This window comes from Varanus komodoensis, unplaced genomic scaffold (genome assembly GCF_004798865.1).
Source record: "Varanus komodoensis strain SLA01 unplaced genomic scaffold, ASM479886v1 scaffold13_3, whole genome shotgun sequence".
In the NCBI taxonomy this organism is placed as follows: Eukaryota; Metazoa; Chordata; class Lepidosauria; order Squamata; family Varanidae; genus Varanus; species Varanus komodoensis.
Window position 1 is genome coordinate 6,765,961 of NW_025335409.1, and position 23,440 is coordinate 6,789,400.

At 42.2% G+C, this 23,440-nt stretch overlaps 1 protein-coding gene across 1 annotated transcript; it reads right to left on the bottom strand.

Annotated features, from left to right (window-relative positions):
- Positions 1-2,643: 2,643 nt before the first annotated feature.
- On the bottom strand, positions 2,644-12,947 carry GTSE1 (G2 and S-phase expressed 1). Its single transcript, XM_044423474.1, has 11 exons — positions 12,696-12,947; positions 11,421-11,478; positions 10,731-11,337; positions 9,444-9,614; positions 8,547-8,679; positions 6,650-6,988; positions 6,402-6,456; positions 5,230-5,481; positions 4,468-4,648; positions 3,718-3,843; positions 2,644-3,353 (listed from the first exon to the last, which is right to left on the bottom strand). Exons 1-11 carry the CDS (start codon positions 12,754-12,756, stop codon positions 3,270-3,272), a joined length of 2,067 nt encoding a protein of 688 aa, XP_044279409.1. The 5' UTR covers positions 12,757-12,947; the 3' UTR covers positions 2,644-3,269.
- Positions 12,948-23,440: the final 10,493 nt, after the last annotated feature.

The window sequence follows — 23,440 nt, forward strand, 5'->3', positions numbered from 1 at the left end:
TTAAAGGGGTACGTTTTTCAAACAAAGTCAGTGTGCAAATCCTGCTTCGTCATCCCGGCGCATGTTCCCGAAGCGAATGCACACTGCACATGCTCAGTCACATGCTCCATGGTGGATTACAGGGTAGAGCACGCCCCCTGCATAGAAAGAACGGCCTTTTCCCTTTTTTCAAAGGGAAAAGGATTCCATACCCTATCATTACTGTCCTGTCTTAAGCACTCTGCTGTGAAGCTGGTTTTAATGTGCATGTGAATCCCATGTGTGACTGAACAATTAGTGATCATCACCACGGACAGAACTTCCATTGTAAACAACCAAATTAATAAATGAAACAGCTGCAAAACTTAAAAAGACACTAGCTTGTGGTTGTACATATTCAGTAAATATGTACAAAGTCCTCTGTTGAACTTTCACAAGTGATTTCCATCTCAAAGGCAAGCTTCCTAACAACCCTAAGCAGTGAATTGCGAATCCATACAAAAACTGTGTTAGAAAGGGATGGTATATTTGGATTATTTCATTATTCATTATATTTATGACCCATCTTTTTCATTTCAAGGAACTCAGGGTGGTTTACATTCTGCTGCTCCTCTCAATCCTATCCTCACAACAACCCTGTGAGGTAGGTTGGGCTGAGAGTCAGTGACTGGCCCAGCATCACCTAGCTGGCTCCAAGGCTGAACAGGAACTAGAACCCAGATCTGAGTCCAAGTCCCATGCTCTTAACCACTAAATATTACATTATACCACACCTTTTTCCCTCTTGCAGGGAACTCAAGGTGGTTTACCTTTCTATATTTCACTTTATTCCAGTTTCTTGTAACAGCTTAATGCAGTGTGAGAAAATGACTGGAACCAGAGATTCACTCGCTTTTATCATTTATCTATAGCTAGGTTATAATACATGATCATACACTTCATACATTTTATATTGCAGAATACTGTTTATTTGTATTTTAAAATGCATTATTGTTTGCTTTGTAAAGATTACACACTAATTCTGTAACTTCAAATGGAAAGCATCTCAGCTAATAGATATAACTTTTCTCTTTTAGAGTGTGAAAATGCATATTTTAGTTCAGGATACAAGATAAAATTCAGTCATTAAGTGCACCGTACAATGTGGCTGCCTGTATCCCTTGGAATTTGGATTGTGGGGCATCCAGTCGAGCGTGGGAGGAGCATTACTGTAAGGATGGCATTGGGGCTTCTTTCATAGTGCAAAAGATGGCCAATTTTAGCCATCTTGCCTTTTGCTCCTGCTTGTGAGCAGCAGCAGCCAAGGCAACTGAGATTCCTGGTACCCTGATGGCATCACTCCTCCCCTTCCCCCCTGGCACTTAGAACTTTGGGACTGCAGTAATGTGAAGAAAAAAATGCAGTGGTTGGAAGGGCACTCCAACCTCATGGCACATTTCCAAGGTGGAAACATTGATTTGGACCTATCCTGTGGCTGGCCACTAGCATCTCACAGCCATGGGATTGCACCACAAGGGAGTGGTCCCAGGGCCCCTAGGCACTATCCAAGGGGCCATAGAATACTCTGGATTTCCAGGGGCTGGGGACAAAGCTCAAACCACTCTTGTGGCCAGCACGTTAACAAGAGGGAGTAAAGGGGCCATGCCAGCGGACAGAAGAGGAACCTACAAAAGCCAGGGAATGACATATCCAGTGTCAGGTCTCCTTTCTAACCAGGCATCCAGCAGAAATGTGGAGCATGAGATTGCCTGAGCGTCTGCCACTCCTCCCACTTTGCATAAAATGACCATCGTCCCCCAGATGCAAAGCATGGCCATTTCAGTTGGATTGTGGTCTACATCTTCATGGCTAGCAAGGCATGGAAAGATCGGGATAAGTAAAACTGCCTTGTGTGGTTTTTAACAGGCATAATTATTCCACGCAGCCAAATGAGCAGGCTGTCAGGGGAGTGCGTGCTCTCTCCTGTATTGGCCTGCTACATTCCTATGAAAATATAGGCTCCTTTGAGGAGCTTATTTGAAAGTAGATCATGTACACATTGCTGAATCTCCTCCCCACGTATGGAAGCATAATTGACTTGCAGCCCTGCTTTTTAAGGTTCTGTCTCTCACTTGTTCTGTAAAAGGGTTTCTGCTGGCACTTGAGAACAACCCCTTGTACAGTGGCAACTCGGCTCACAAACACTTCAGTTAACAACCGAATCGGGTTGCAAACAGAAATTTCAGAAAAATTCTTCCTCAGGTTGTGAACTCTGTATCGGGTGGCAATTGCAATCGCGCTTGTCTTCCCTGCATGCGGTCATGCTGGGGGGTGGGGGGAGATGGCCACGATCGTGCCCGAATTCCCTGTGATTAAAAAAAATATTTACAGAACTGATTAACTTTATTTACATTGAACCTTATGGGGAAATTTGACTTGGCTCACAACCAATTTGGGTCGCAACCAGAGTAGTGGAACGGATTAAGTTCGTGAGCCAAGGTATCACTGTATTTGCATGTCATTCTCTGCACCCCATGAAGCCAAACCATAGGGATTATGGTAAAGGAAGCCTTTTAGGTCCAATAGTTTATTCCTGTGGATCGAACTGCTATTTCCATGAAAGTCAAGTTTATGCAATTGATAAAAAAATCCAATCCTGCATACTCCTTTCTACATTGGCTTGCATCTCATTGGTCCTACTTAACACACTGAAATTAATGGTTCTTAAATCAGACCAATATTGGATGTTCTCCAATGCTTATACTCATACGAACAAGACCTTCTTTTGTATCAAAGCTTCCCAACTTGTCCAGAATTTTGATTTATGAGCAATGTAGGCAGTGTTATAGAAGGCTTTGTTTTATGGGAAATTGAATGGTATAAACACTACAATATGACAGATTAATTCTGCTTCAAGTAACCTTTACAGAATACTGTCAGAGCATTCAACAGGCTACTCTGATAGTTATTTAGTCACAATCTGGAGTCCACAATGTTCAACAAATATTCACATTTCCAGTCTGCTGGATTTTATTTGTGGCTATCTTCTTCATCTAGAGTGGATCTTGCACAATATTATATGAACATGCATTATTAATATATAAAATCTATACTTTATTATAGTTTACGACATTAGAGAAACTTCTAGAATTTGTTTTGAACAATTTTACAATTCACTTGACTCTCCGTTGTATCAAAGGTTCACAGTTAAAGTTTCATGCAATTTCAAGTCTTTTTCCAGCCCACAGCCCAGTGAGACGTACTAGTTATCAAACATACAAAAATTCCAGTTTGAAAGGTAGTTCACAAGATCAGAACTTCAGAAGAGGAGAATCCAAGTTTTCTTTATTTCCTTCAGGACTCAGTCTGATGAGAGGAGAGCTCAAATCTATTAGCTAGACAAGAGAAAAGATGTCAGGATATGATTAACCCAATCTTTACACTCTTGGAGTATCAAGACCACATTTGCTATGACAGCATTTTTGTTTCTGTGAACAGGTCCCACACAGTCACATTAAATTCAAATATTTATATTTTAATAGCCTGCTAATACCAGACCTTCATCAGAGTCTGAATGAATGCTCTTCACCATCACATGCACTTTATGGTATTTGCATGTACTTTAAAAGTATGCCATCTGGTACTTGTACAGATGCTAAATCCAAATGATCCAAATGTACAAATGAAAACAGCTTTACAAACTTTTATCCTGCAGCCATCACACTTGCATGCGAGCAACATTCAGATCATATGCCTTACCAGTCCTGTAGTCTTCAGGACAGGAACTTTAGCTTCAGGAGTGTTAAAGAGATCAATTAGAGGTTTGTTTTCACATTCCTGGATTGCAACAGGTGTTTCATTTATTCCAATATCGATCAGTAAGCACTGAGAGAGAGAGAGAGAAAATACCATTTAAGAAGTTGCCTACTTATTTACTGTGCTTTATGAATGACAGTTTAAAAACCTGTAGAATTTTGACAGCCGCTAGTACAGCCATTCTTACCATCCTGAAAAACCAACGTATTTATATTTTGCTGCTCATGAAAAGCTCATTTGGGAGTCTCTTTAAGAGGCTCACCAGATGAAGAGCTGCCTAAATGCTTTTCTTAAAAGCTGCCCAAACTTGAATGCAAAATTGCCCAGTGATATTTGGAGGCAGGCACTGAAAACTGTCAGCATAGCTACTGTTCAAATGAATGTACCTTAAGCATTCTGAACCAGTTGGAAAGCTTTAATACCAAGCTGTCTTCAAGAGGTGCAATCTAGAAGCTTAAATAAACCCTCAAAGCCTTTGCTTTACTGAAACTCAGAAACAGCTACAAACTATGAAAAATGGCACTAGAGGGCAGCAGCACATCTGGTTTCATTTGAAAACAAGTAGCATTTGTAGCAGTAATTTCTGAAGATACTTCACATTTTTGACAAAGCATAGATAATTTATTTTATATATAACATTTCTATTCTGCCCAACAGTCTCACTCTCAGGGTGGTCCACAGGCTGGAGCTTACCTCTTTAGATGCTGTTTCTTCAGCTGATTTCTCTTTTAGAGAAAAGTCTGGTTCTTTTTCTACTGAAGGCTGCTCTGGTGAAAAATTAAGTGCAATTGGTACAACTTGCAGAGACGAGTCTTCCTCCGTAGAAGATGAGCTAGAAGTCATCTGGGTTTTTTTCTCCTTTACCCATTTTGAACTAGATAAGGACATGCATAAGAATTTTTAAAACAACTTAAAATAATTCAGGTGTAAATAATTAAGTGCCACCATAAGGAGTACATATTTTCAAAAGGGTATACAAGCTACAGTAAAAAACTGTTCCAAATTCTGCTTGACTCAGGGTTCACAGATTGAGGGGCAAATACATATTTTCAATACTATAATCTGAATTATAGACACATGTTTCAGCCATAGCAAGTTTTATGCATAGAAGGGGCTACTTCACCCAAGATTTAATTAAAAGATTGCAGAAAATATGCAACATCAATAAGGTGCCATTCAAAAGTCTGTGTCATCTGGGCTGATGGTGAGATTTCATAAAAATTCCTTTTAAGGCAACAGAAATCCAACTGCAGTGTCTCTCACAACTGCCTGAGCATTTTGGATTCTGGCCTAAGGTCACCCAGGCTCCCATTGTATGGCACTCAGAGGCTCTTGCCTGTATTGACTTTCCCTGAAATCATGGGTCAGCCCACTGCCCAGAGAAGAAGGGAATGTGAAGCTAGGCAAGCAAGAAAAGGCCAGGGTACTGCTAGCTTTTTAAGCCAACCATATTACCTAGCGGCTGCAGTCTTTTTAGAAGGCACACTGGAGACTTGGCACGGAGCTACAGGTCTGGGAGAAGATGTCAATCTGGACACAGTTTTGGGGGTCAACGTTGGAATTCCCGACATACGCCGACCAACGGGTGTAGGCAGTCCGGACTGCCTATTGCAGGCTGGAGTCCTTAAAGCAGCTTTTGCAGTAAAAATAGAATTCGACACTGTGCAGTCTTCTGATTGTTTGACGCGAGGGGTAAGCGCAACATTGCTAGAAGGTTACATAGCACGTTAGAAGTTTAGAACTGAAATTCTTATTCTAAAAGAGTGCTCAGATTACAATTAAAGGTACCCCAAACGCTTTTCTCTAATGCAGTCAAACAGCAAGCCACTCAGACTGCTGTGATAAGCATTAAACCAACTCAATTCATTTAACTTTATCCCAAATTTAGAACTGACTAAAACTCAAGTCATTGCACAATAGGTTAAGGGATGTGTTTTTCCGTGCAAGAAGATTGCCACAGAAGCAAATAAAATATCTTTTAAGAGAGGTACTTAAAGCAGTATTTAGAGCCCAAAGATGCACTTGACATCAACCAGTTATGGTTGGAATAATCTTTGGAGTAATGTCTGCATTGACAAATTTTACTTCCAGAGGCCAGGGCACCACAAGATGGGGTTGCTAAGCAGAAAGCTAATCAGATTTAAACAATGATTTGCCTATATGTGGGTTGCACACATTTCTATTTCTAAACTATTTCTCCGGCAACACAGAATTCTCAAACCCAAGCTTGCTACTCATGTGCAACTGAGGAGTTCCACATAAACTCCATTAGGACATAAAGACAACATTGTGGCATATAGATTACCAAGCACGCATTTGAACCAGCAATGGGACCCAGCCCATTCTTGCCAGCTGCAGCTCAAAAAATTTGCACCTACAAATGGGCTTGGGGAATTCATCCAGGACTGCTGAGGTCTCAAAGTGCCCCAAGAGACAAGCTTGTGGGAAGCTTTTCATAGTTACTACAGCATCTAGAAGTATGAAACCTCCTGGGACTTCTTGAATGGAAGGTGAGCAAATCTCCAAGCTGCCTTTATATTTCTACTTCCTGTGCCTAGAATTCAGTTCAAGAGCAGATGGATAGACACTTGCAAAGGGGGTCAGGTGGATATCACATAGAATATTACCTTCCAAACTCAAATGGTTGCAGTACTCTGGCGGCTACATTTCCTGAAAGTTTATCTATGGGGGAAAATGAGCAATTCCAGCAGTTAGATCAACCTTTCCCAGAATGAGAACATCAAAGCCCTCGATTCAGCCCTTCTCCACATTATACACAGCATAAAAAAATACCTATAAAAGCAGAGTAGGCACTTTACAGAAGACAAGGCATGCTAGTGTATTCTCACTGCTTCAGTAAGAGCAATGTCCTTACCTTCCTTCAAGACTGGAGGCACCGTTTTACTTTTGAGCATTGGACTTGAATATGATCTTGTGCTCCCTGTTATGCTTTTCCGTAACAGTTTCTGAAGATTCTGATCGGAGCCCTCTCTTGGAATACCACTGCCTGAAGTTTCAGATGTGCGAGTACCTTTATGCTTCGGTGAGCTGACAGGAGGACTTCCTTTAGTAGCCGCACCTGTAGATCTTTGATGCTTTCCAGATGCCTCAGAATGGGAAACTGTGGATAACGCTTTCATGGGTCTCACCACTGAACTCTTGCTTGTACTAGAGGAGAGCCGAGAACCCTTTGCAGGAGCTTTTGAAGCAACACCTGTTTGAGCAAGAAAATAAGTGAAATTTGTCTGTCTCTCATGTACTATCAATGCACCCAGTTCTTTACAGTATTCACAAAAGCAAAGTCCTTACTGCAAGAAGATTAAACTTTGAATTGAAGCCACTGGCCCTCCCACAAGATGAATAGGGAGATGTGCTTAGGCTTGTTTTCCGTTCACCTTAAGGACTGAGCAGTGAGTTTTGGGAAAGGGTTTGAAGCAGCAGAGAGGTGTTTGTAGAGACATCCGGGTATAAAGGAAAGTGTTCTCCCTAGCAGACTGCAGCTATTACAAGAGAGTGTGATCATCTAACGGCTTGGGACCTGGTCACCTAAAGGAGCACCTGCGTCCATACTTCCCCTCCCGCCCCCCGAGATCGGTGGTAGAGGCCCTTCTCCGGGAACCCTCCGTGAAAGATATTAGGAGGGTGAGTACCCGGAGGGCCTTCTCTGCGGTGGCGCCCCACTTATGGAATACGCTCCCGAGAGAGGTCTGCCTGGCGCCGCCGTCATTTGTTTTACAGCGCCAGGCCAAGACCTTTTTATTTAAACGTTATTTTAATTAATTGTTAATTTATTTATTGTTTTAACTTACTGCCTGGGTGTTTCTAGTTTTTATATATTTGTATTGTTATTTATTTGTTGGAAGCTGCCCCGAGACTTATGTGAATGGGGCGGCATATAAGAATCCCAAATAAGTAAACAAACTAACTATCCACTTTGGTCTACTGGTGCAGCAAGACGAGTGGTTAATGTCTGTTTACAGAGCCCAGAAATGCACACAGTTCTAACAGCAGCATTTTGAGGCCTCAGCATATTTGCCTTGGCATCCTTGAAAACTGTTTGAAAAAATATTGGATGATACATAAGTCAGAGGAGAATTTTGATACTGTTTAATCTAGTGAGCACAGATGTTAAATCAGACACCTATGTTTCAGATGTAACTGCACAGCTGATGCATTTTGGCCACTGTTCATGCATCAGAATATTTATGGCTTTCATCTTTATTTGTGGCTTTTTATGGTCCTATTAAAAGTGTAACCAGAGCAAACTACACGAAGATGCTTTCAAGAGTAGAGTGCTCTTACCCCTTAAAACTGCAAATTCCATAAACATGATCCTACTGGTCACTAACAGAAGAAGCTCTATATATATTATAGTCAGAGATACAATTCCACCATAAAGTGTCACAAATCAGGAGCTGCTAAAAATATAAATCCTAAGGTCTCTCATAGTGTGGTCATTTTGACATGACCTTAATTTCCAGAATATGCGCACAGTTCCTTATTTTTCACTGTTATCTCATATACTGTTCTGTCCTTCACAAACAGCTCAGTGTTTTCCCAGTCTGGTTTGATGATCTAAACCATGATTTAGATGGTTCTGGCAATTATCACGTTCATCTACTACCCCATTGTCCACGAGTAAAAGGAAGATAACAATCTTCCTTTCAATTTTGAAAAACACAAACTTCACATTACATGCTAATTCAGGAAACTGCCATTTGTTCTAACTAAAGTTAGTTCAAACTAACCAGGAGTAATCTAGGATTTGTTACCATTTCCTCTTTTAGGAGAGATGGACAAACTTGAATTCAAACTTGAGTTCATGCTGGAAAGAGAGGACGATGACGAAGACGTGTTTCTCCGCATGTGGACATTAGGTTTCAGTGGCCTCATATTTATCCCCAGCTGCAAAGATAGAGATAGATATTAGTTAAAAACATCCAGTTCCCTACATCATTCCCCTACTGATCAACTGGCATTCCTACTCACAATACATTTGTAAGATAAAGCTGCATTTCTAGCTTTAATGTTCCTGCAACCACATGTTGATGTTTTTCTTCAAATTTAAAGCTATTTATTTTGTTGTAGATCAGTCATTTCAAGCTTTCAATTTACCAGGGTATATTTTGGTTGAATATGCTCTTAGTACCTGCTCGCTCATGCCATTCCTCAGTGGCAAACAGAGCCCCTTTCATTCAACAGCGCGGGATCAGGCTGTTTCAGAGAAAATTCCATTACTCTAAGACAAGACGGGCTGCTCACAGCCTGCATGCTGCATGCACACACACAACTACTGAGAATTTGCCCCGGAAGCACCAACACCGCAGAAACATTGCTTGAGAGCAAAACCCTGCCCCTGCTAGAAGCAGGATTCTGCTGAAAACGAGGCACCTGCCCCCACAGGCCTCCTTTTCGCACAACAGCCCTGATTCTTTGCTCCTGCATTGATTTCAGCAGTAAATTCAGCAATTTACTGAATCGCTCCCCATAGGGAGGGGGGCAACATGAACCCCCCACCCAGGTCTGAGGTTTCACATTCCTATATCACTGGACTGTTAGTTAAGCCTATCCCTCTCCAGGAAGGAAGTAGAAAGGCTTCCTGGTAGGATAGCAAAATATAAGGTCCTGGTGACATCTGAAGTCAGCTAACAAGGAGGTAGAAGTTACACCTTGCTAGGAGTGGGAAGATTGCGCTTGTCTTGGACCAAAGAATTGCTACAGGAGGTCACGTCTCCTGCATCGGAAGCAATACTCGATCTGTCGGACAGAAGGTCTTCAGATGACCCCATACTGTTCAAATAATTCCTGCTGGAACTGCTATGTAGTTTCCCTTGTCTTAGCTGCAAGGAAAACAGAGAGAAACAAGAGCTTCAGGGTCTTTCGTTCATTCAATTAAGGCATCCTATCTGGCTGTAACCAACCTCTCCATTAAAGAGAATCAGATTAGCTTCTGAAAGTCACATCACCCACCAAGATAAAGAAGACCTTTAGCACTCTCAGAGCCCATTTATTCCTGCTCCCCCCAAAAGACACCACTTGATGAATCACAGCTGAATGCGCAAACAGCTGCAGCAGAGAAGCATTTCTTTTAAGGCCAAGTTCTGAACATGACTCTGTGAACCTGCCAGGGCTGGCGAGCTGGCCTCATGAGATGAACTCAGAACCTGGAATATGGGAGAGGCTGTTCCTAAGTATTCTAAGCTGGATGCATTAAGTGGTAACTAGTTTAACTGCTCTTTCTCCTGGAGACTGACCACATACCACTGACTTCTGCTTCTCTGTCCTAGTTCCCTTTCCTGCTGAAGGCAGAGCTCTCTTCCCGAGCTCATCCCATCCTGGCAGACCATGTGACATCTTGGCCTTGCAGTTTTAGACTGAGAGAGGACATTTGGAGAGATCTTGAAGATGTAGAAAGCGATGATCTGCAGCACCTTCAAGGTCTGCTGAAGTGAAGGGAAGGACACTGCAAGAGATCAGCTGGCTCATTACCAGAAAAGAGCTGGTAATAAGCCCCATCCCTGTTCAAGTCTCCCTCTGGTTCTCTTCCACTTTCTCTTAGCCCAGCATTTTCTAGCTTTCAAGGGCCATGTCCCCATCTCCACGGAGGACTTCCCCACCTACCCACCCAACCCCCAGTCAACCCCCTCTGGCTGGGGGCATTCCTACAGAAGCAGCAATAGACATTTAAGTGAGTAACAAAGTATATCATATCCTAACATGGGATTTAGGCCTATCAGTACTTAATATTAGTTATCAGCCACTTTTAGATTATTTAATAAAATGGAATATCAAATCAAGTATTTCATTTCTAAAGATTTAGCGTTCTGGATGCAAGCCAATGAACCTCAATAGTTGGGATTAGTGATTCTTTGTGAAATGCTGCAAACGGGGGAAAAACCTATTCTTTATAGAATCCTTTCCGCTTTAAGGTAGCTTAAAGGAAAAATAATCATTACCTGTCCTGCCGCTAAGCAATTGTTATTGCCAAATGCAGTTGATTTTCTTCCAGTCTGAAATACATTTGCTTTTTTGTCCCCCTTTCCTTGGGCTGAAGGAGTAGCTGGCATTTGTGGTCGTTTATTCACTACACCTGGGCTAGAAGTATTTTGAGGTGTTTGTGGAGAAGGACAGTTGCCCATTGCTGAGAAAGGATGCTTGGAATGTTTCTGAAGTAAAGGTGGGAGCTGGCAGACTGAGCTTTCAGATACACAATATGTCTCTCTCTTTATCTCCTTGGGAGTTTTATTTATCTCCAACCCTTTCTCAAGCATTTTCAGTTTTGACCTTGATTCTTGCACAAATTTTTCAACATTCTCAGTCTTTTTTTCTTCCAGGTAGCCAGCATTCTTTTTGATTTTGCTCCCACTTTGCAGCTGGAGGGCTACCAAGTGAGCTTCTTTGAAAATTTCCACAAATTTTTCTCCAGCGAGTGGGCTCCATGTGACTGTATCCGCACGTGAGGGTGTAAGTTTATCTTCAGGCTCTTTTGGGGAGTCAAGAGACACAGCAATGCACTTTTCTTTGTGACTTATTGGTCCCACAAACACTTCATCTTCATTTTCACTAGAATACAGATAACAAGCAAGTCAAACACCTGCAAATCTTTTGCTCTTTAATAATGGCTTTAATTCAGATAATCCATTTACCTTGTAGGAGACAGTGAAAGATCAAAGTCAAATTTTTCATCAGTAAGGAGGGGCAAGTCTGGAATTACAATGACACACTTTATTGCTAATACGATTATTAGTACTGACATTTTTCTGCCCTTAGCATTTTGCCATATTCCCCTTTGCCATGCTGAGATTTCAGCTTCTGCTGAGGATCTCTCTAACAAGAACTATTTTACTCTGTCAAAACAGATCACAGAAATAATCTCTAGCATATAGTCTCATCTTGAAAGGATGTGCTGTACCAAAGGTTTCCTTGTATAATTATCATCATCATCATCACCACCACCACCACCACCACCACCACCACATTAGATGCCTTTTTGGATCAGGTACTGTGTGCATAGACCTAATCATTCATCTCTACATCAAGTGGGAGCAAGGATAGGATGAGACTGGATCTATATTTTCCTCCTTTGCCCGTACAACAGGTAACTTGAACATCATAGAAAAGAAAAGACAATAGTGCAAAGGGAGAATATAATTTTTTTGGTTTTTTATTTTTTTTTTTTAGGAAGAGAGTAGAAGAAAGTGAACGAACGAGAGCAATGAGAACTATCAGAGGGAGTATACAACTTGGAATATAACTTGGAAAGAAGGAAGAATCACAAAATGTGGAAGAGAATGAGAAAGGGTCAGAGCGAGAGCGAAAACGGCACAATGAAAGGCAGTCGCAAAGACTGGAAAATGGCGGACACTCCGCTCCATATATACTGCTGGGGGGAGGGGAGCGGAGTTTTCCCGCCAAACTGTTAGCTATCGGTCTCCTGGCCATAGGCACTGCGCAGGCGCAGCACCCATTTGTGTGATGCACAGAGGCCACGACGAAGAACAGGAAGCTACCTCACACTGATTCCATTCATTGGTTCTTCTGGTCCAGCATTGTCTGTCACTGACTAGCAGTGACCTTCAAGGACAGCAGATGGTTTTTCCATGCCTACCTGAAAATGCTGGGGCTTTACCATGGAACCTTCTGCATGCAAGATGGGTGTTTTACCATGGAGCTTCAGCCCTTTTCTAAGCCATTGCCAAAGCTGATTCTACTGACCACCAGTGTGGTAAATTCACATGGGCAGATTGCTGCAAGTCACAATGTTTAGCTAGCGAGCTGGAACAGACTGTGCATTGGACTGTGTAGGACTGGCTTCCACAACTGGTGCCCTCCAGAGTTTTTGGGCTTCAGTTCCCATCAGCTTCATCCAGTATGGCTAACAGTAAAAATTGCTGGGAGTTGTCCATGATTTTACTACCTACCATTTTTCATGCACTGATTGGGTGTGGCTTCTGATTGCAAAATTATTTTTCCTTCTTCCATGGTATAACTGCAAGACAAGGACTAAAGTTAACTTGAAGTACAAGCAGCCATGTAGTCACCAAAGGTTTATCAAAAATCCAAACCAGCACCAATTACACTTCTTGCCAGTTCAAGGAGCTGCTGTGCTACATTTAGAAATCTTGTATATCCACATCAAACTCGGTAAGGATCCTTTCTCTCTAAATGGGATGGAAGACCAAGGAATACTCTGCATATACTGTAAAAAAAAACAATAACGGTGTGTTCGTGCTGAGCTATGAATGCACAAGATGGATTAGACAATATGGCGAAAAAGCAGTCCTGTTTTATTGGATATGCTTCATCATATTTCTCATCTCCAATTGTGGCAAATATAATCCAACTTCTATAGGCTAATTTATAGTGATGGGTGGGGGAAGCATAGTATAGGAAAAAGTATTGCACAGGTGGGCAAGTCAAACCCAATAAGTTAAGAAGTCAAGCAGAATAAAGATGGACTTCCCATAGTTTATTGTCTGAATCTCTTATTTCAGTCCAGAATTTTTGGATACCTTTGTGCATGCACATACATTGTGCAACTTGAACCCTCTCTCCCCAGCAAGTTTTGAATTAAGTTAGTGAAGGTCCTGCCATCGCTGAAGCCTTTGTTGCATTCAATACTAACACTACTATGCAACTTAAAAGTTGCTTTTCTGTCCAATAACAATATTTCCCCATTTTAATGCTTTTATGAAGATTGCATCGGACGTTCATTGCTGAGATTTGAGCCAAGCTTCACGAGCGAGCACTTTGCTCTCAAAAAAACATCCTCCCAGCATACGCAAACTGCATCTTCCTCATTAGTGAGGGAAACGCTGGTGAGAAGAGTGCAACCTGCAGGCAAGAGCCCGCTCGTTTCTTTGGTAGAGATCCAGTTATGTTCCTAGCTAAAATGATTTATAATAAATCCTTTCTATACACGCCTCTTCCAGTACATACAAAGCTTAGAACCTAAGATTTGCATGCACGAACGACATCCCGACACGCAACCCCAAACCGGATACCTTTCAGCGGATCCTCATGGACCATTCACACGTGCGCCAAACTCGCCTTGCCACTTGCCCCCCTCCAAGCGCCGATGACACTGAGATTCACCCTCCTCCCCAGGGGCGGTCGCTTAACTTCCCCCCTCAGGCCCTCCTGAGCGTCGCCCCAACAGCCGAGACGAAAAAAGCCCTTCAAACTACTGCCGCGATCCCATTTGAAAATGGAAGCTCCGCCTTCGTGAACCAGGCAGCTCCTTCTCATTGGAGAATTTAAATAACGCTCACAGTCTATAACCCTGCGAAGAATCCACTCTGCCCCCCATCCCGCTGTGGAGCATTGTGGGACTTGTAGTTTGTGGTTTCTTCCTTTCGCTGAGGAAACTCACCATAGAGACGTCAAAAATCTCTTTCGATTGAGTTCGGGAACTCTCAAGAGAAGGAGTCTTTGTTCGCCAGCTCATCCACAGCGTCCCCTGCTGGCACATTAACTGGTCGCCTAGGCTTAATTGAACTGTGATCCTGGCTTGTGAGATTGAAATAGGATGGTCCAATAGTTAAACTTAAAACGCCTTTTTTATTTTTTGAAGATCAGTGCAAAGGTGAGCTACCTTTCTACATTTTTTTCCAGGAAATGAGTAGATTTCTAATAGGGGAAAACTGACAAATATGGACATAAGGAATATGGATGCCAATATGGATTGTGTGCATTATGGATCCATTTAATGCATGCATGCACTATCTTTGTATCTCTTATTAGATTAGTATTTAAATAAAGTATCTTTTAAAAATCACTGCAATTAGATTAGTGGAGGTGAGAAGATCCCAGTCCCAGTGAACTGTTAATTATGGTACAAACCCATGCATTCTAGCAAAAGTACCCATGGTGCTTAGCTACCTAGGAAGTGTGTCAAACTTTCTTGCAGTAAAATCTCGAGCATGTTAACTCAGAAGTCCCATGAGCTCAAGAGGCCTTACTCCCTAATAAGTCTGTGAATACAGGACTGCAGCCAATTTCTGTCCACTACTTTGCAATGGCAAAGAACAGGTAGCAAGTATTTCAGAGGGAGCAGGAACTAATGAAAATAAAACAGCCAATTCACAGAGATATTATATAGAACTTACAACGAGAACTTAACACTCATGACTCTTAAATGCCAAGAAATCTTACCTCTGCCCTCATATTCAGGCTCAAACTATGATGACGACTGGGGAAAGCAAGTTTGCACAGTAGTGAATTAAATATATATTGAAAACAATGCTTAACAATAATAGCTTAACCATTATTTTCTGTTGCTATTTCCAGGATCCTCCGAACATATTTGCAATTTTATTTCACTCTGGGCTCACAAAAAGCTTTGCATGCAGTGTCTCAGTAAACATTATAAGGACTCTGTAGGTATTATTGTTATCTGAATATTACAGATGGTTAGGGATTGCTGCAGCTGAGTTTACAGCTTGTATCATAGCAGTGAGAGAGTTTATGGCTCCATAAGAAACTGGAGAACCAGTGGTCCATATTTGTTGCCACTGTGCTTAACCTGGCTCTAAGTCTAAGCCAGAATAAGAGCACAAGCTCTGTAGTGAGCCACCAAATCCACAGTCCATCATGTCCCATTTCATACAATTGCCCTGAGTAATAATATGAACGGAGATGCTCACATGAATATCATATCCATTTCATCTTGGGATCTTGGCTCTGTTCCAGGTAATCTTTGCAGTTTCTTATTGAGCTGAAAAATGACTCCTTTTGCACTCAAGACTGTCAAGAAAGAGGAGTGGAAGATGGATTGTTTTAATGAAAAATAATCATGGATAATCTCACTGAGTTTGAAATGTCATGGCTTTTTATATCTTGTGTGAACCATTAAGCATTTTCTCCCAACTTTGCAAGCCTAAAGTATACTTGTTACCCAGTCATGTATGCGCACATCACCCTGAGTCCATTGCACCAGCCCTCTCCTTCATGGTATTAAGTGAGGGAACAGTGTTTGTTTTTGCTGCAAATGTGTGCTGCAGAAATGCCAGAACATTTTGGAGCTGCTATTCTAAGTTTGCAGGAGCCAAGAAGAACCAGCTATGATAAAGGGCAGTATAATGGCCTTTGAATTCCTATTGGAAAGGAAGAAAAACTGTCCTTCAATAGTTTCTTTTACTTTGGCAATGGAAAGGCAAACCTGACATACATTTCTCCCCTGCCTCCCCAAAAAATATGAGCAGAAGTGCAGTGTTTCTTCCTGTTTTCTTCCTTTATCCAAGACGAGCCAGAACAGGTGAATTTTCATGCTGAAAGTGTAGCAGGCCTGTGTGGAGAATGAGGAAAGCAGGAAGGTGTGAAGGCGGGGCCGTGGGATGGTGCAAGGTCGGCTGGCAAAGCAGTGCTGCTGAGTTCTGTGGGAGGGTGGGAATAACAGAGCACGAGAGAGCACAAACTCACGAGAAGACCCACTCTGCCCTGTGTCGGCTAGGCCAGCCCCGTGTAGCTACTTCCGTACTCCTGGTTCAGCAACCATGTGGCAAAACGGAGGTGGAGTAGCACGTTTTACTCCATTGAATACATACTTGGTTATAGAATAGAGAGCCACTGAGATCAATTGACTTAATTCAGGATTAACTTAGGTCTCATTGATTTCAACAAGACTATTCCAAATATGACCAGGGCTGGATCCAAGTCAGTGAACATAACACCAAAAAAAAAAAAGAAAAAAATGTCTCATGGACTATTATTTTTCCCTAGGCTCAAAATTCACTTCCCACCATGTGGACTGTTAGAGCAACGGTTATCCTTTTTCTTGAGCTTGTCAGAGCCTGTGAAATAGAGTAGGAATCCGCACCCATATATTTTGGATGTACGCATGTATTTATGTGGATTTATGCCCATTTCAAATCCTACCACGTAGAAATTCTCCTTTTTGTTGCAGTATCTGTCAACTGGATTTTTGCCACCACAACAATTATATTCAGTGCTGGGATCTGAAAAACACATTCCACATTTGGACAGACGCTGCGTATGCCCTGCCCTATTCTAAAACGGTTAGAGCATTGTGAGCCAGAGCCTGTCTTGTCTGTGTTTTTGACCCATAAGATCTTGTCCTGGCTCATCTTCTTGCTCTGCATATTTCAGCCACAATGGACATGGTGTGCCTAGATCTTTCTCCGTACTGGTCAAACTCTATGCTGCTGTGATTTATGAAATCAAGAATTGGCAAGCTTATTTCTGGGACAAGGGAAAAGCAAGAAATAAAAGCTGATACCATTTAACTGCATCTTAGTTTTGGTCAGCCAAAGGAAGGGAATTTTGCCCATATATTTGTATCTACATACACTTACCCAGATGTACAAGCTTGCCTGCCCCTCCAGTTATAAGATGGGGTTGGCTCTCTTCCAGCTTTATAATTCAGTCTAATAGATTTCAGTAAGTGAACCTATCAGTGTGGGTGGGGTGCCCTAAGGCAGTGCCTCTTAAGACCTGTTCATGAAGGACAATGTTAATGTTTATCAGTCATGATGGCCTGGGCCAGCCCACTCTTGAAGCAGGACGAATCTGCCACTTCAGGCAGCAGATCCAGAAGTGTGGCGGATCACATGCCCCCAGGGGCTATGCATGCTTCTGCAGTTAGGATGAGGAATGGTGCAGGCAAGAGGCCTGGGGATGACTGCATAGTGCCTCCGGTATCAGAGACACAATGCCTCCGAATACTAATTGTTGGGAGGCACAAGGGGGAGGCTGTTCCTGTTTGCATGTCCTACTTGTAGGGTTCCCACAGTTGGCTGGTTGGCCGCTGTGTGAACAGACTTTTGGACCAGGTAGATTCCTGATCTGATCCAGTAGAGTTCTTCTTATGTTTCTGAGACCCTACAAAGACAGCTGTTAGCTGGTGTGGAAACACCGATGCATGTTTCAGCAGGAGCTAGAAGCACAAGAAAGCACAGGAGATGAGTGAAGATTATTCATCTTTCTTCTTTCCATTAGACAAGGGCGGAAAACAACAGAGCTATGTGCGTGTCGGAATTTGTCCGTGTTGGAACTGGGCTTGAAAATGTGGCAGAAAGTTGACTTTGCTCTTTGCAGGCTCTTTGAACTCCTGAGTCTCTTGCTAGCATGTAAGTGGGCTTACTGAAATCCATAACACTTTCTAATAAATATGTTTAGGATCACTGAGCTGAACACAGGGCACCAGCCATTTATGGTAGTCCACTGTGAACTCTGTAAGTCTTCATTCCCCCTCACCCTGCCTGGGATTGTGAAGCCACCATAAATGGCTTCATTTGGCTTGCTGGATCACAAATTGTACAGGCCTGGTTAAATAAAGGAGGTTTAACTTGTCAAAGAGTTAATGTGACCAGTAGCCTTCCTTTCCTTTTATTCTAGACACATTGGCAGATACTTTGACCATACCTAATGAGGAGAGAATACCAGAGCCTGGGATACTTTGGCACTATCTGTTACATCCTTAACCCTTCACATTTCATGGGGAAGGGTGGGGGGAACCTCAGAAATATGCTTTTGTGCAAAATGCAAAGGGCCCTCAAGTGTGGGTGACTTGCTAACTTGAGAGTTAACTTGTGAAGTGACCAACAATAAGAACACCTCCCAAACAGAAGTATGACTGTGAGCCTTGGGAGCGAACTGGACGATCTGTTGATTCCCCACTCTTTTCCCACTGATGCATTCCTGGATTGAGACATTCAGATGCTCAGAATGCATTAAAAAAGGGCAATCGCCCAAAGATGTTTTCGCTTGCCATCAAGGTTGAACTGAAACAGAACAGTGTGTGCTGACAATTACACTTCAGCCAAACAGGGAGGGCTTCTCTTGCCGCTCCACATTTGGCAGGGTCTTAAACGGCTTCTGTTTATAAAGGTCTGAGCAGCCAGCAGAGGGAAAGAAGATGTTCGTTCCTTGCATCAGGGTCTGGAGCATTTCCTAGGGCTCTACGTTGTTTATTCCTTTTTGAGTCGTGCAAGGGCAGCATTATTGCTGCAGACGGAGAACTTTATTTGAGGTCAGCAAGACTGCCAGGCCACTTTCAGCCTTTTGGGGCAAGAAGGGGTGCAACCGCAAACCATCAAGAAAGAATGAACGCCTCCAGGAGGTAAGTGGTGCTGGTAAGTGGCGCCGATAGTGGAAGGTGGGCACATTGTATGGATGTGATGGACGGTCCTATATTGAATGCGCATGTATGAAATGGGCAGGTTGAGAAGCATGTCCGGGGAATTTGGGGGGTGTTATTCGTTTCTTGATACTGGGGCATGCAGGGAAGAGCTCACACACAATACTAGTAAGACACAAACAAGAGGATTCCAGAGAACTGTTATCAGATCTTTTGTCTCTGTATACTTTAGCACATTGCAGCTGCTGGAGGGTCAGATTTGGACTGGAAGGAATGATTGAGACTCTAAAGAAAGGGAGTTAAACCTTTATGCATGCACTATTTCCGCAAAGAAATCAGTCCCAAAGCTTCCTTTTGTGCCTTAACATTAAACATACATATAAGTAAACATCTTTAAGCTCATGTTGTGCCAGGAATGAGCACAGACAATGCAAGATTCAAAGGAGAAGCTCCTGTGTTTGCATGCATTCCACTCAATGTAGCTCCTCAAATTACCAATACAGCAAATGCTGAAATCTATTTAGTTTCTATGTCTGAAAATGTCTTATCAGTTTCCATTCAAAAAACTTTGATTTGATGTCTAGCCCCATCCTAGACATGTTGATTCAGAAGAAAGTATCTTTGAGGATGAGAGGGAGAATCTAAAAAGCTTGCTTAAGCAGACACTGAGAAAAAATTGGAGAGGCATTACATTCAATGGAATTTATGCCTTTGGGCTTAATGATTTGGGGTTTTAGATTGCCAGTTAAAATATGACACCACAGATATTGCTTATTTGACTCACAAGACAGTGAAGCAGAGCCAAAAATACAACATGTTTCTACTGAACAGTAAGATCAGGAGAGGTATTTACACAAGGCAGTGTTGACATGAGATTCTTTAAGGAACACGTAACAAAGTTGAATAAATAGTTATTGTAGATAGCAATCTACTGTAACTTAAGTTCATTCTAGATTCCAAGGGGCAACAGAGTAAGAACATCCATCTTTAAAATATTAACAAACAGAAAGTACTGTTATTAATGTGTGCTTTTTTCTGTTCTTGTAGATAAAGGATTTAAGCTACAATCCTATGCAGGCATGCCTTCTGCCAAGTCCCCTTTGAACTCATTGGGAATTACTTCCAAGTAGACATGCTTAGGACCCAGTGGCGCATTTCTAGTTTGCCACTTTTCTCAAATCCTGTATGATAGTTTCAGACAGAGCTTGCAGAAGAGGATCATTTATTTTTATCTGCAAATAAATCAATCATGTTTGCCAAAATTAAAATACACAAAGAGTATACCACCAACCTAAACACAGGAAAAAGCCCTAGCAAACATTACCTTCCATTTTTCTGTAATGGAGATTCCCTGGATTTTCATGTTCATTTTGAGAAGCTGGTCCCCAAGTGTGCTCAGTAAAATGATATCCTAAAGTTTAGGAGTGTGGGCAAAAGGTGCTTGCTAAATCACAGGATTTTTTTTGTGTTTTGACAGAATACACTGTCTCCGTGCTCACAGGCCCAAAACACCCACAAGTACTGGAGAGAACACGCAGAATTCTTGTGGGTGTAAACACTGGAATGGAAATGAGCAAACAATGATCCAGATGCTATATACACTTATCATCATGGTTATCCTTATTGCAATTTGGGGAGTCTGGGCAACAAAAGATTCTAAGTATGCTTAAGGAATATTCTCTGCATCAAAAACTCAAGCATTCAGAGAGACCCTTTCTGAGAAATGAAAGGCAGAAATACTGGAGCGTTTCTTGGACTTAAGAACTGAGCTGCTAAAGCTAATGGATTGAAATTCATTTTTGGAGCAATGCATGGAATACAGTGAAGAAAAGGATGTAAATGTTATTTTGTTACTGTTTTATATAACAAGAACAACAAAATGCAGCACTCTGAAAGTGAATGTAAAACATTTTAAATATAAAATAAACTCACATTTACATGTTTGATAAGGCTCTGTATTTTTGTTGGTTATGATTTGTAAAAAAATCATTTAGCCTGTATTTTAGTTGCTCAGTTTCATAGTGCTAAAGTATGAACAGAATCAGAAAGAGTGAAGGTGGAAAGGTTGATCATACAAATGAGCTGACTGGTTACTTAATCTAGTAAATATACTACCAAATACTGCAATCCTCTGCACACTTACCTGGGAATAAATACATTTGCTCTCACTGGGAAATGCTTGCTTCATTTCTCCACCACCACCCCAGCTGAAGCTGATCCATCAATCCATAAAACAGGCAACTGGCAATAATACACTGAACTTCCTTCCTGCTATAAAATGGTAAAGCAACCCGGGGAATCCTAGTGTGAGGGTGTTGGTGCAAATGCAGGTGGCTGGGAAAGGTTGGCATTGATCATGAAATTCCCTACCTTTATGGAATGCTGCCATCAGTGCACAGTGGAAATGGGAATCTGTTAGCTGGTCCTCATTCTCCTGCCATCGATTTGCTGATTTACACATTGCCCTTGTCTTGGGTGGCAGGAAAGCACATTTTGTTGTGCAAATGGCTTCAGTGTAGCTCAATGGCTCAGGAGTCCCCGGTGCAGAGTCAGGTGGGTGGGCCTCCTGAGCAATCCCTTCCAAGCTCTCCTGAGCAGGAGTGGGCTGCAATAAAAATCATTGTGTAGCGTTCATCAGGCCAACAAAACAAGTCCGTGCAAATTGCTCTGATGATGAATAACATGGACATTGTCACATGCTCTTGTTACATGCCATGGGATTATGAGTCTCTCTCCCCGCTCCCCTTTATATATCACAGAAATGTACACATATATGGTTACGCTGGCATGTGATGATGAGACTCTTAGGAATGTTGTCATACCACCTTTCCTCCTGAATGCTTAGGGCAACATACTAGGTGTTCTCAGGCAATCTCCCATCCAGACTATGTTCCAAGCCAAAGGTGCATAACCTGCAGCCCAGGGGCTGCCTATGGCCCTCTGAGACCTTTACTTCCATTCTTCAAGGGTGCCTTAAGCCCTCTGGGACCATACAATTCCCCACTCCAATTTTCCCACTACCTGTGCTCTCCATTTCCTCCCACAGAGAACCTCCTACAGGATCTCTGGAGCGTGGGCTTGCAGGGGTGCCCGTCTGGGCCGCCTCTGACCCCAGGCCAGCAACACTTGTGGTCCCTTGGGCCCAAAAGCCTGTCCATGTCTGCTCTACCTTCTGTGGAAGAAGACTTTTGCTCTTGCTGATTGCTGTTGTGGGAAAGAGGAAGAGGTCTCTAGAATATATATATATATCCTGCTGCTGTCTCTAGCTGGCATTTCGAAAGCCCTTGACCCTTTCTGTTTGATCTGTAATGTGAAAGTAATACTTGCCCACACTGCTGGGGTTGGGAAAGGTGAATTAATTAACATTAGCTTTAAAAAATCCCTTAGAGCTCTTGTAGTGAAGGTTATGTTTAAACAAACTACTGCTTCAATGTTGCTCTGTGCCTGGAGGGTCAACCTGTTACTCCTTGCCTGTGACTTTATATTAAGGGTCTGCCAGCACTTTATCTATTTGCATAAATTTTAGGGAATATAAACCCTAAATCAGTAAGATCAGTTCTGACACAAATGAGATCTGTAACAAAATATTGTGGTGCATCACCAGCTCCCAAAAGGGGTTCCTTTAGCCAGCCTGGAACAAAAGACTTGTACATCTTAACAGATCTCACTGGGAAGGGGGGAATCAAAGATGGGGAAGGGAACACTCTCGGACTTACTATATTAAAAGGATCAGATAGTAAATGACTTGAAAACTCTCTGTGCCCCTGACAGAGCTCATGGGCCTGCTAATTTGCTGTATATTATTTAGGCTTCATTACAGAACTGAGATCTGAGCTCTGTCTGCAAAACTTTTCTTTCCTGCTTTTCTATTACATAACCTCTAGGTGGCACTGTACTATAGCCACATAGCACCATGACATAGTGAGAAAATTGTTTTCTTTCTCTTCCAGAAATAATAATCCATCCCCTCCCTGCCTGACTGACCCCAAAACAAAGAAATGAAATGCTTTCTGCATTTTTATGATGGGGAAAATGAGGCTACATTTGCTGCAGTACAAGCCTCTTTTCAGGACAAGATTCCCAATTACATTTACACAATCCATTATCAAAAGTGTTTTACAAGATGGGGAGAAGTGTTCTTCTGGAAATATTTGTTCCAGAGAGAAATGACATCCTAGGGTGAGGACTGTTTAATTTCTATCAGTATGAGTAACACTGAATTAAAAAAAATGCTATGGAAACTTGAATTCAATCATTTTAAAAAACGCTTTTCCTAAGAAACAAAGGCAAACAATGGCAGAGATACAGATTGTTTAGCAGATTTTCTTTAAGATCCAATCACACAAGTCACAGCTGGCAATGGAACTCTGTCTGGTGGCAGAAGTGGTAAATTGGTTGTCGATGGGGGAAGGATTTGGCAGCACTGGGGTGGTCATGGGGGCCTTGTAGGAGGCACTTAGGGCCCACAGGTTGCAGATAGTGCATCCCTGCTCTAAATGTGCCTCGGGACATTCTGCTAAAACAAAGGCTTTTCGCAGCCGATAAGAGGAGATGGAAAGTATTCATCAA

Coding starts and splice junctions, on each gene's coding strand:
- GTSE1 (XM_044423474.1), bottom strand. CDS start 12,756: ATGGAAGAAGGAAAAATAATTTTGCAATCAGAAGCCACACCCAATCAG. Junction 8,680..9,443: donor ATCTTCCCACTCCTAGCAAG/GTGTAACTTCTA, acceptor CTATCTTTGCAG/CTGGGGATAAATATGAGGCC. Junction 4,649..5,229: donor AAAAAGACTGCAGCCGCTAG/GTAATATGGTTG, acceptor GTCCTTATCTAG/TTCAAAATGGGTAAAGGAGA.